General features: G+C 43.3%; 2 protein-coding genes across 5 annotated transcripts in view; both read left to right on the top strand.

The window, feature by feature from the left end:
- usp54b (ubiquitin specific peptidase 54b) overlaps positions 1 to 6660 on the top strand; it is a 50678-nt gene extending 44018 nt beyond the window's left edge. For 3 of the 4 annotated variants that reach the window (XM_020605097.1, XM_020605100.1, XM_020605098.1), the window contains 4 exons: positions 1000 to 1805; positions 2112 to 2239; positions 2325 to 2456; positions 4332 to 6660. In XM_020605097.1, coding sequence (XP_020460753.1) covers positions 1000 to 1805; positions 2112 to 2239; positions 2325 to 2456; positions 4332 to 4418 — 1153 coding nt within the window. In that variant the 3' untranslated portion in view covers positions 4419 to 6660. Of the gene's footprint in view, positions 1 to 999; positions 1806 to 2111; positions 2240 to 2324; positions 2457 to 2673; positions 2821 to 4331 lie in introns of all 4 variants that reach the window. The other variant, XR_002275333.1, reaches the window with a different exon arrangement.
- Positions 6661 to 7418: 758 nt separating this feature from the next.
- The window catches only part of LOC109962991 (melanopsin-A-like), a 20043-nt gene continuing 15007 nt past the window's right edge, over positions 7419 to 12454 (top strand). The window contains exon 1 of the mRNA XM_020605215.1: positions 7419 to 7801. Coding sequence (XP_020460871.1) covers positions 7700 to 7801 — 102 coding nt within the window. The 5' untranslated portion in view covers positions 7419 to 7699. The remainder of the gene's footprint in view (positions 7802 to 12454) is intronic.

Genomic DNA, 12454 nt, shown 5'->3' with positions numbered 1-12454 from the left:
ATGAGATGATTGGATGTGTTAACTTAGGCATATTAATGTCGAGTGTAGTCTCTGTTTTATTAGAACTCAGCACAAACTAGAGCAACATATGTTAAAAATTAATAAAGTGTAAATTCACACTGTTAACAGCAGGACTAAAGGGAAGGAGGTGAAGGAGCTCAGCTCCCAGCGTCTTTTATTACCTTCCCCCTCTCCCCTATTGATCAACACCAGCCTCTGATTTATAGGTTGCTGCTGCAAAGGCTGCTGGGTAATTACTAAGGCTGAAAAGAGATGGGGGAGTTAATATGGGAGATGAAGGTTGGCACTCACGTAGACACATACAGGTTTGAGCACATTTACAAAAAGTAGACACAAATTAACAGAGTAGCTAACACATACAACACACTCCCTCAATAGTTTGCACACACACACACACACACACACCCTGCTGCACTAATAGAGTGCAGGAAGTGTAGTGTGTCTGAGCAGAGAGGATCCACTAACATTCAACAGTATATCCACCACATTTCAATGTATGTAAATCAATATCGTAATATAGTGGCCGGGTGGGACTGAATTACACATCATACATCATGTAGAAGCTACGTTTATTTTCAGTGTTGATATACTGCACCAATGCTCAGTGCAGCAGAGGGTAGATTGCTGTTTTGAAAATCTGATTAAAATCAAATGTTTGGTTGTTTGAGCTGGATAAGCTCAGATCAGAAAGTTAGGTTTGTGATCTGTCAGTTAGTGGCGCTGAGCTTGTGCCTGAATCATAAACAGCATGGCTGTGAAATCCCATACACAAAGCAATGCTTGCACAAGGCTGCATCACTGTGTGTTCTGTAAGTGAGCTTCTGTGCGCGGGTCTGTTTTCTGCTTGTTTATCCTAGTATGCTATTGTGACCTTCCCTCTATGCAGTAAGTCACCTGACGTCAGAGCTGCTCTGTTGTTTGTTTGTTTATTTTGATGCTCTTTGCTGACTGCCACCCTCCCTTTGCTGTGCCCTCCAGTGAACAACCTGGCCCGGTCCAAGTACTGCTGATGCCTAATCAGGAGGAGGAAGGGGACCAGGCAACGCCCAACAAGGACGCTGCTCTGGGCCTAAAACCGCCCCCTCCACCCTATCGGCCCGCTCCCCCTCGACCCTCACTTACTCTCAGCATCCCTCATCCTTGTGCTCCTTCCAGCCAAGGTGAGGAGGAGGAGGGTGGATGTGTCGGGAGGAGAGGGGGGACGGGGGTGAGGTTGTGCGAGTTGCTGCAGGCAGGGGGTGTGAGTGTCAGACCTCTGGGGAAACACTTAGCCATCTCTCTGCCCTCGCTTCCTCTGCGTCTCTGGGATACACACACCACACACACTGCACACTCCACACATTTTGAACCCACACACACACACCCACCCTCTCCCCCTCTGCCCTCTGCTCCTCCCCCGTCTTCCCCTCTGGAAGCCTCTGGGCAAAATAAATCTCTCACGCCTCTGTGGCAGCCCCCCCAGTCCCATTCCCCTGCTGGCACTGCTCAGCATTGCCCAAGTCACGGCGCCACCACCGACACAGGCACACGTCATTGGTCCTCCTGGAGTTTGGACCGCCCTAATGCTGTGGTATCACCATACAACACACCCCCAGACCGCTGTGTTCCCATCAGGCAGCCGACATCCAGTCAGAGCTACAGCTACAGTTGCCAGTCCTCTCCAGGGCACTACAGTTCCCAGTATGCCCCAGGGCAACACACTGATACCTGCTGTGACCATGACGAGGCTGAGCTGTCTGAGCTTGACTCCCTTTACCAGGCCAGTCTACAGGCTGGAAAGACGGGTACGTATACACACACACACACACACACACACACACAGTCATGCATAAAACCAAGACCTATTGAAACTTTAAACTAGTGAAAAGTTTAAATTTACTGAAATGGGTTATGATTAATACATGAACAACTGTGGAACAAAATTTAAATTTGAATTGCTAAAACATGGTGTAGAAGAGCTGAAACAATTAGTCAAAATCCACAGCAATTTTGATCATTAATTGTGTACATCATTTATCAAGCAGTAAATGACATGCTTTGCAGAACCTGCTAGAGTATGTTCATGTTCCACCTGCTGTGTATGATTTCAGGTTGCAGCCCATCAGAGAGGCTCATATCCAGGGTGGGAGGGCAGGCTCGCTCCAAGACCCCCAACGCAGACATGGAGAGGAGTGTGTATGGGGCCGACTGCACCAGCACCCCCACCTACCTCAACAAGGTAACACCTACAGAATCCACCCACATGTTGGGCCATTAGCTGGATCCATTTTCCAGCATCTCACAGACATGTTATTGCTCTACAGCCAGTGATGTTACGAGATCTGCGTTTTGGGGTGGAGCCTGATGATGGAGAAAATTGGAGGCAAATTGGACGTAGCCTCAGTGGCACAGTAGTGGCCTCGCGCCGCGTTCGCCTAACTGCAACCCGCAGCTTTGTGAGTGTGACTTCCTGTGCTCTGCTGCCTCCTTGTGGCTGTGCTGTTAAGCTGCATCTGCCTGATGTCCTGTCATGGCACTTTACACATTGCTTTTCCCTTTGCTCTTCTCCCCTGCTGTTTGTCTTGTTTCTTCCTTTTGTCCTGCTGTTCGATTTCCTATCTGTCCCCCTGCTCTCCACTTCTCTTGCTTCTCTTTCCTCTGTCTCTCTCCAAGGTGAAGCAGGCTGATGTCAGTGCCTCTCCTTGCTTACTTCCTCTCTTCTGAGTCCCTGTTGCTATTCCACCACTCTCATCTCCTCTATCCTCCACCCTCCTCATCACCAACACCTTCTCATCACCAGCTCTCTCCACTGCTTCACAGGTAAACACTGTGCTGAGCTCACATAACGTTACACTTGTAATCTTTAAAGGAAAATAACAGTCTTCTGATAAAGGCCGGGGACAGTATACTTACTGGATTTCCTTGGCTGAGCTACTCTGAGTGCCAGATGAGTGTGTGTCGGAGCAATTTTTAAATCAGGTGAGAACAGCAAAATAAAAATCATTTCTGATATACTATAAAATTACCTCTGAACATTTTACTTTCTGGCAAACCAGACTCATCTGGCACAGACCAAGCTCCTATCTGTACATAGCTACATCCTGGGCATGTGCACTGATTTGTAATAAATGTGGACAGCCAAAGATTATTTTCATGCCAAAAACTGTACCCTTACCTTAATCCAGAGGGATTTTTGAATTTTATTTTGGCCCATTAAAATTCATATTTTCTTCTCATCCAATAAGTCAAAATATTTCAAATGCAGAGAAACATTAGTTGAGAGAAAAACACCTATCATTCTTAGATTATAAAAATAAATGAAAATCAGACTAGGAAACGATGATATTACAAATACAAATCAGAAGAATACAAAGCAACAAGTAGACAACACCCTATGTTTTCAGGTTGTCTCTCTGCCTCTTTGTCCATCCATCTATCTGTACATACTGTATGTACGTCCGCCCCATTCTCTGAGTGCAATAAATCAGGAACGCCTTAAGGGAATTTCTTCACATTTGGCACAAACGTCCACTTGGACTCAAAGACAAACTGATTAGATTTTGCTGGCCAAAAGTCAAAGTCAGTGACCTCACATCTGTCCCAATTTGACTGGTTGGCGGAAGCATACATCTGCAAAGCGGTAGATCTAATTTTCAGTCTGTTTTGGATGTCAGGTGTATCAATATTAAAGACATCACACAGCTGTTCCCCAGTGAACAATCTGGTCTTCTAGAATATCCTGTTTTGTGCATGTAAACACCATATCCATGTCTCAGAAACCAGCTGCAATAACGCTCTGTGGAATCAAAACAGAACTGCATGCATAGAAATCTGGATACTGTTATGTGTACATAGAGAGATGAATGATCTTGGTGAAGGTTTTAATCTTGTAAAACTATGCATGTAAACAGTCAGAATTCATTTCTTTATTCACAGTTTACTCAAAGAGTGTGATGTACTGCTTCAGTGAAGGGTTGTAGATTAAACATGGGGAACGTCCGGGTTCAAAGCTTCCATGAAGTAGCACATGACATGTTGTTTACTGTAGATGATCAGTGTGTGTGTTTTGACCTGTGGCCCATCAGAGAGGCTCACATTCAGGGAAGAACAAAACGGATTGTGTACTCTTTAAATCTCTTTAAAAACATCTCTGATGAATTCTAATGAATGGACAGATTACCTACACACATCTCTTCTTTAACAAAATCCATATTTGGAATGCGCTTCAAATTTATTTGCTTGTTTAACCCTTCAACTTATCTCACAACTGTTGAATTTTCAGATGGATCTTCATGCTAATTTGACATTCCCTCCTCTCTCTTTTTGTGTAGGAGCTGTCGGGCAGTGCAGGGAGTTTCTGGCTGTGTCTGACAGGGGTCAAGCTGTCTTCTGAGCACAGTGCTGCTCTGCTTCACTAAGGTCTCACCGCGTCCATGTTCACATGGGGCAGCAGTGCTGTGGTCCTCACCGACCTCCTCTTGACAGACCTGGAATTGGTTCAGGAGGATCAAACTCAACTCCTATCCTGCTCCTTCTCCCTCTCCCTCAAACAACATGCACACGCAAACACATGCACGCACATATGCACCGACGCAGAGCCTCCCTGAGCGCCTGCAGCACCCTGCTTAGCCCCTCTTTACCTTGTTCACTCCCTATCCCCCTTTTACCTATTACTCTGTCTATGCAGTCACTCTGACCCCCAACTACAACCTCGGCCTTCCCCCCTACTTCCCGAGAGTGTTGTTTCTCGTCTCCCCCGGGGTATTAGAGGGTTTCCCTGTGCAGTCAGCCTGGCGAGCATGCCTCTTACAAGTGGTGTTGTCAGCTTGGCATCAGTGGCTCACTGACCGGGCTGGACTGAGACCCGAGCTCTCCGTAGACTCGTCCTCCATCCCACAGGACTCTCAGCTCAGGGGGAGGCTCTTACCAAGTAGCCACGCCTCTTCTTCTTTCTTCACGGGCATTTCCTGTTGGACGCACACGTAGCCGAACTGGTTCTGGTTCAGATGGACAGCCATATATTTTCTCTTTCTCTTTTTGTTTTTGGGTTGTTTTTTTTGTTTGTTTGTTCTTTGTGCACACAGTAATCTTGCCCGAGACAGAACTCTCTAATAACTTAGTCATGTACAGACAAACACATGTATGAAACCTGTATGTTAATTAATAAGACCTTATGGAATGTTGGTAATGATAATTAACGAATATTGATAAACTTAAAGTGGTACTTCCTCATGGCTGCATTTCAAATAGGAGTGGAGTGCACTTCACAAGTGTCTAGCTGGAGTTTCCGACCCCAAACTGCTCGCCGACCTAATGACAGCTCTCCCGTTTCTACCGGGAGATTAAACAAGAAAAGCGCTTCCTTTTTCTCTGCTTATTTCCTTTTGTTTCTTGCTCTTTTATTCTTGCCTGCTTTCTTTCTTCCAAACAGGAAACAGTAGCACCAGAAATAGGTCAGCAGGGGAGGAAAGTCGAGAAGGAATCAGAGAATGTAGGTTAAGAAACCCTTCTTTTAGGCTTTATCAGTGAAAATAGAGATGATTCAAGTGCACTTTGCAAGGTTACTCGGTAGAAGTGCACTTTCCAAAGGCTATGTGTGTGAGAAGCAGCTGGAGCAAAGTTGATTGTGTTCGTTTTACTTAAAGGCCTCAGGTGAATTTCAGTGGGACTTATGAATTCATGTTTTATTTTTTCCCCTTCCCACTGAAACTGGTTTTGAGACCTCAGATGTAAAAAAAAAATCTAATCTTCAGCCTGAGACAGTGACATGTCTAATATGAATATGCTTTATAATATATATATATGTATTAGAGGTATATTTTCAGCCAGTGAGGTATCTTCTTCAGAGATGTCAACCATTCCTCAGTTGTATGACGTTATACACACAGTAACGAACAGTTGTAACTTAATTCACTCCCCCATTACTTGACTCGCATCCTGACATGTGTAGAGTACATTTACTATATGCTTTATTCTATTAAATATCATATAAATAACAAAGTCCTTATAAAACAAATGGCCAGTGTAAAGTTCTTCAAGAATTTACTGTTGATTGATCATTGTAACTAAACCAAAGGTTGGCACTTAACTCAGAGAGCATATTTAACATTGCTGTTTTTGATTTGTCATCTAGGTTCAACATTTATTATGGTTTGTTTGTATGTTTGTCTTTTGGGGTTCTGGATGCGAGAGAATGCAGCCAATTGTAGCGCATGAGTCCGCTATGCAAATCACCCTTCCCTCATGATCCTGTATCAAACAGTCAGGAGGCAGTCACACCCGCCCACGGGCGCTCTCGTGAATTCTGGCAGAGACACTGAGAGGATGAGGAGGCCCCATGTTTAATGTTGCTGGTGAACTTTGTTGTTCTGCATCTACTGCTACGTTTCAACCAGTGGAAAGCAAAAAGAGAGCAACAAGGACGGAGAGGGCGAGAGGGAGAAAGACAGTGAATGAATGTACACTCAAGGATGAAAGTGTTTGTGAATGGTCAGAGATAGAAATTGGGGAGAGTGAAGAGTTTACTCCTGAAGATGGTTTATAGTTTGTGGGTGTGTGTAGACTGTGTGTGTCAGTTCTGGGGCAGTGTTGCTCGGGGAAAGAGGGAACCTGTATTTTTGCAATAAAGTTATTACCAATGCACTCCCACAGGGGGCGTAACCACCGTTAAACATGTCTGTGTCATCATTTGTGGAAGAAAAGAAGAAGGGTTGTTCCTGAAATCTTTAAACAGGAAAATTAATCCCCTGTAAATTGTAGTTCAGTGTGTATTTGCTTATAACCAAAAACATTTATTGAACTTGCTTATTCATTTGATTTTAGGGGGTAAAAACATGCAACAGTTCTGCAGAGAGAAAATCCCGTTACCTCAATCAAACCAACTTTGAACAAATTATTATTATTAGAGTTCAAGTTTAGTTGAACTAGTTCATTTCATTTTGCATAAAAAGGTGTTGCTGGTTAGGGTGTTGATTTCTAGGAGGTTGGCATAAGTGTACAGGAAAAAAAAAAACGGGAAAAAACACAAAACTAGAAACATACAATTACAGACATTACAGTTATGGACGAAAAGAAGAGCATGGGGAAATGGAGAGAAGGATGTGGTCAAATGTGAGACAGTAACTCAGCACTGACAAACGAAATTTGCCACAAGAGCATAAAGGCATCAGACAACACACAAAACAATAAAAACCCACATTCTAGCTGCGCCATTACCGTTTTCAGGGCATGCGCATCAAGCAGCAGTTGAATTCGCGCCGGCAGGTGTGTCCATATGAAAGTGGGGTGTGTCTAAATGAAAGTGGGGTGTGTCCATATGAAAGTGGGGTGTGTCCAAATGAAAGTGGGGTGTGTCCATATGAAAGTGGGGTGTGTCCAGGTAAATTTTGGGCGCGTTGGTATGAGGGCGTACAAAGTGACTCACTCACCTGCAAAAACCAGGCCTGTGGTCAACAGTCAAATTATTTCCTGTCAATGGGCGCTTTGAAAGGTCGACAGATCCGTCGTACCATTGCCCACCTGTCAGAAGTTCGTTCATGTTTTCCACAGTTGCATCCGCAAACTCGAGTTAACCACTCAGAATCACCCGCATAGTGTGAATCCAGCTTCCAGGAAATAGCCTATATGACCCATTTGTCTGAGAGCAGACAGCTGTTTGCCAGCGTTGCTGTGCTTTGGGGATGGCGTTAAATGAATCAAAATGCGTCCTCTGTGGATGTTGTTGGTGCAGTTACCAGGATTGTCTGTTCCCGGTAGCTACGGATTTCGTCCAGGAGCAGTTGCCAGCCTTGCAGACAAACAGGTAAGTGGTGCCACGAGAACTAAATGATGTAAATAAATACATGAACAGCGCCCGAACACTGGGTTAACTCTCGTTGGTGTTGATGAAACTGGATCCAACTGAAATGAACTGTGAACTGAATCGAATTCACGCACATCCCCACACACCCACGAATCTTGCTTGAATTCATGCATCGCTTGAAAACTAACAGTGCTTGTCAGTCGCTGTGCTGGATTTGCTGACTTTGGTATATGTAAATCAGTATTATTATTTTGTTAATTGTTTGAGAAGACTCCTAAAAAGAAACAAGTGGCCCTGCAGATATCCTGATCCAGTAAAACCTGCATGCATTTCCTGCACAACAAGTAGATCAACCACAAGCTTGAGCACCATCCTCTGCTCTAATCAGTGGGAATGGCTTCAGTTGAATTTCAAGGATGCACATGAAATGTCCAGGCTGGTGGACATCTTGTCTGTCCAATGTACTGCAGCGTTGTGGGCAGAGACACTTGGTGGGATCCCCCATAATGCTCCTCTGGGTGGGCTGTATATAGTTTGGCAGGTATTGTGTGTGTTCGGTGTGCGTTCTATTGCTGTACAGTTGTCAAAAAGTCATTTAGTGTTTCTTGGTAATTGTTTTGTGTCTCTGTAGTATTTTTGCAATTCTTTGTGCATGTTTTGCTTCTGTTTGTAGTTTGTGTGGTCATTTTGCATCCCTGTTGGTCAGGGGATGCACCTTTTGTGGTCGTTTTGTGTTTTTGGAGTATTTTTGGTTGTTAGGCGTCTCTTTGTGGTCATTCTACATTTCTTTGTAGTCATTTTGCATGTTGTTTGTGTCTCTTTCAATTCATTTGATTGACTTTCTAACAAGAAAGGCTCATGTCCTTGGGCCAAGAAGGTTCTGGGTTTGAGCCCCGCTGACCTGGTTTATTATTTCTCCTTTATTGTGTCATATCAGACATTTAGATGGAAATTTATATGAACATGGTTTAACCATTAGCTTCTGTGAATATGACAATCCCTCCTATGATCATTCTATATTGCCTATGAGTGGTGTCAGGCCATTTAGCAGTTTCTCTGTCTACCACTAGAGGTGAGCAGTGATACAGTGGTGTATCACATGCATTCACTCAGTACTTTGTCACCCACTCATTCACAGAAGACTTGACACAGTCATCACTGACAAATATGCTCACTCACAAATACAAATGCCCTCTTTGCACTAACTCAGAAAGCCTTTTCATGTTAGAGTTTTTCTTTTAAGTTGAAGTGACAAATAAAAGTTGCTCTTGTGAAAGAAACAGAGAATAAAACTTAGAAATCCCTGCTGGTCATAGCAGAGAAAAGATGACAGATCGATAGCCATTACCTTTCACAAACTCCTCTGTCTTGTACAGGGAGAGTACATTTGATGGTTCTTTTATACATGTGTGGGTGCCTGTGTTTTCCTGTTATCCTTTAGAGAACAAGTGACCTGAATTTGGGGCTAGGATGTCTTTGTTAAGTGTAGTGGTCCTCTCCCCTCACTTTAAAGGCTAGAATGTAGGTCAAGGATTAAATTCAGAATCTGTTTCCCTTTCTCTTTGTGCCACATAATCTGTCGTATACTGTAGATGGATAACAGTGACTGGTGAAAAGCTGGCTAATGTACTTTCACATCAACTCCACCATGCGAATTACTAAGTACAATGTTTGAACTTCACTGGGAAAATACTATTACCCATTTCTTTGCAATATCCCCTTTCAAAACATGCGCAATAATAACACAGAAATGTCCCACAAGACATTTTTGTAAGAACATCTCATCAACAGTGTTTTCTTGTGGGACCTGAATAATATCAGGACATTCACTACCAATCAATGGAAACAGGCCTGAATATAAACTGTGTTTTAGTATGTTATAACCCCTCACTACCTCACCAAGCGTAATATCCAACTCCACTATGTGAATTACTCAGTGTGATGTTTGAAGTTCACTGGGAAAATACTATTACCCTATTTTTGTGTATTGTGGTTTTAATGCTTTGTTACCTTGATGTAGCTTTTTTTATTTTAAGACTAAGTGTTCTTTCTGGCCTTTGACTCCTTACCTGACTCCAAAGGAGAGCTGCACAAGAATTCCTATATGCCTAGACTGTCTGTTTATGCATAAATGGCAAATAAAAATCTTGACTTGACTTGAATCACTTGACGGATTGTGTTGGGTTGTGTCTTACACCCAAGCTGCCTGTCACGTAAAGAAGTGCATGTGCAGAGGGCTCACGTGCAGATGCACACTCTCACTGTCTTTAGGAGAGTCATCGTGAGTTAATAATAGTCCACCGGCAGAGGAGGGAGAGGTGCTGGAGAAAACCTGCAGGGGAGGGAGGAAGACATTTCGGTTTTATTTTGACCCCATGCTGCATCCCCAGTGTGACTTCTTGCCTTTTGGCTTTTTTATTTATTTGTTTCTTTTTGTCCGTATGCACCCTCCTTGACTTCTAAACTTTTTCCTTAGATAAATTGGAGTTGTTGTTTTTTTCTTCAAGCCTGTAGTGTTCCTCATTAACTCACCTACACAGGTGTCGCAGGAGTTTTAGCTTTTCTGGACAAATGACTGGAGTTTAACTCAAAACATGCAGAGCCGGTAGTTGTGAATGGCCTTCAGCAAACACCAAAATATTGCAGCTACAGTACGCACATCCCAGACACACAGCAGTGCAACCATAGCAACCATGACTTACCCACATGGCTGTTGCATGTGCAGAGACCGAGCCATTCGTTGTCTGCTTCATTCATGCATTCTTTAATCATTTCTCTTATTAATATAACTTTCATGCGTTCAGCTGTATTTATTATTTAGTGTCTCCACCACATGTTGACATTTTTGGCATGCATGTGAGGGCATTGCATTGACCAGAAAAATAGGAACCTTTCCAGAGCCACTAATCATTTAATAATTAATAAAAAGTAAAAAGTGAACATTATCATCCTCATGAAGGTAAAGGTTATCACACACAAATGATACCATCAAACTGGAATTATTTTCATTTTATTTCTGCAGAATAAAAGTAAAAAGTCCCTCTCAGGGGGTTTAATTACATTTTCTTCAGCTGTCTCGCTGTGATCCCAGAACAAAGTAATAAGTTGTTTTTTTTAAACCTCCTCCTCAGCTTGCAGACAGAGAGAGAGAAAATTTAATGCAGGCTACAGAGTTGGGTTGAAAAACGATTTAAAAAACATGAATAATGGCTTGGAGCTATTTGAACAGGCAGTAATCACTGCAATTATTATTTTTTCAATGCTGGTTTCAGCCCTCAGCAACTTACTTACTCCCCTTTGTGTGTGTTATGTGATGATGGGACTATTCCACTCTTCTGTTAGTGGCCCCGTGTCACAGTAATGCTTGATACCAAGGTCATCCACTTTCTACAAGCATAATGAAACTCCTCCTTTGCCCAGTTCTGTATCTCGCAATTTAAATTTCCACACACCTGTCTTGTTTCATCGTGACCTGCTCCCATATCATTCCACTGCCCCCATCCCCATCTCCTGCAATTTTATTGACAAAAACACTTTGTCATCAGGAGTGACAGGGTTAACCAAGTGGCTGTTGATCAGTATCTCTCACCTCAGTATGGCTTTCTGTTGTGCTTTATTCCAGGAATCCATCTCGTTTACTTCTCATTTAAGCCACCAGCTCTTAGTGCAAGATGGATAACCGCTCCCTGTTGCTCATGTAGCAGACACACTGTTTATAATCTACTGAAACAGTTGATTAAAATTTTACTTGAAGGCAAAAAAAGGTTTTGTCAAACGAAATGAGCAAAGTGATCAAAGACTCAGATGGAGAGGTATTCCTGAACAAACTATACAGTATATGGTAAGTAGTCTATGATATGCACATCACTCGCTGTCTTATCACGCTCCTCCAGTGACAAGGTCAAAGTCTAGGTGCAACCTATTGACAGTGCACATATTTATTCCATTTGTGATCTCAACACCTTCAAGCTCACAGTTCATTCATTGGAAATGTGTCCTTTGCACAACCTGCTTGTCCCTCTCCATCCTGCCAGGATCTCGGAGGAAACAAGTGTCCGCTTTGTGTAGCTTGTCATGTTTGACGGATGTAAACAATACACTACTTTCTGCAGTCGCAGTGAGTTGGCACTAAATGTAAGCTGTCTGGCAGAATCATCCACCATGAGTGTAGTTCCTAGAGACAGTGGGCTGTCAGGGCTGCTGCTTTTTCATAGTTTTGTCAGTTTTAGTTTCTGTACCTGCAGGCAGTTTGGCTCTCGGTCACAGTACTGACTATATCTGACTCGGTGGTGCTGTTGGTTCACTGAGTCCCACTGACTCGCTTGGCATTTTCTGTTCCTCCAGAGATTTATCTCCTTAGTCCCTCCATCTACAATACTGTTCATCTTTGCTGACCAGCTGAGACGTCTTCATCCCAGTCCCCCATAGCACAGTCATAATTGGAAGAACAGCAGGACACCATCCAGAGAGAGTGAGAGAGTGAGAGTGGCCTGTTTTATGTGCAGTAGAAGCATGTGGAAAGTCCTCATCACATCTCAATTATATCCTTGGTTTTATTGTCTGAACATCAGAAGTCTCATTTCATGGGTCGGCTCTCAGGAGCAGAAAGGCTTATCTGGAACAGCCTCTTCTAGCAACATCTATGTACCGTTT

This window comes from Monopterus albus, unplaced genomic scaffold (genome assembly GCF_001952655.1).
Source record: "Monopterus albus unplaced genomic scaffold, M_albus_1.0 scaffold69.1, whole genome shotgun sequence".
Taxonomy (NCBI): Eukaryota; Metazoa; Chordata; class Actinopteri; order Synbranchiformes; family Synbranchidae; genus Monopterus; species Monopterus albus.
Note: the sequence above shows the minus strand (reverse complement) of the source record. Positions and strands in the feature narration are given on the sequence as shown.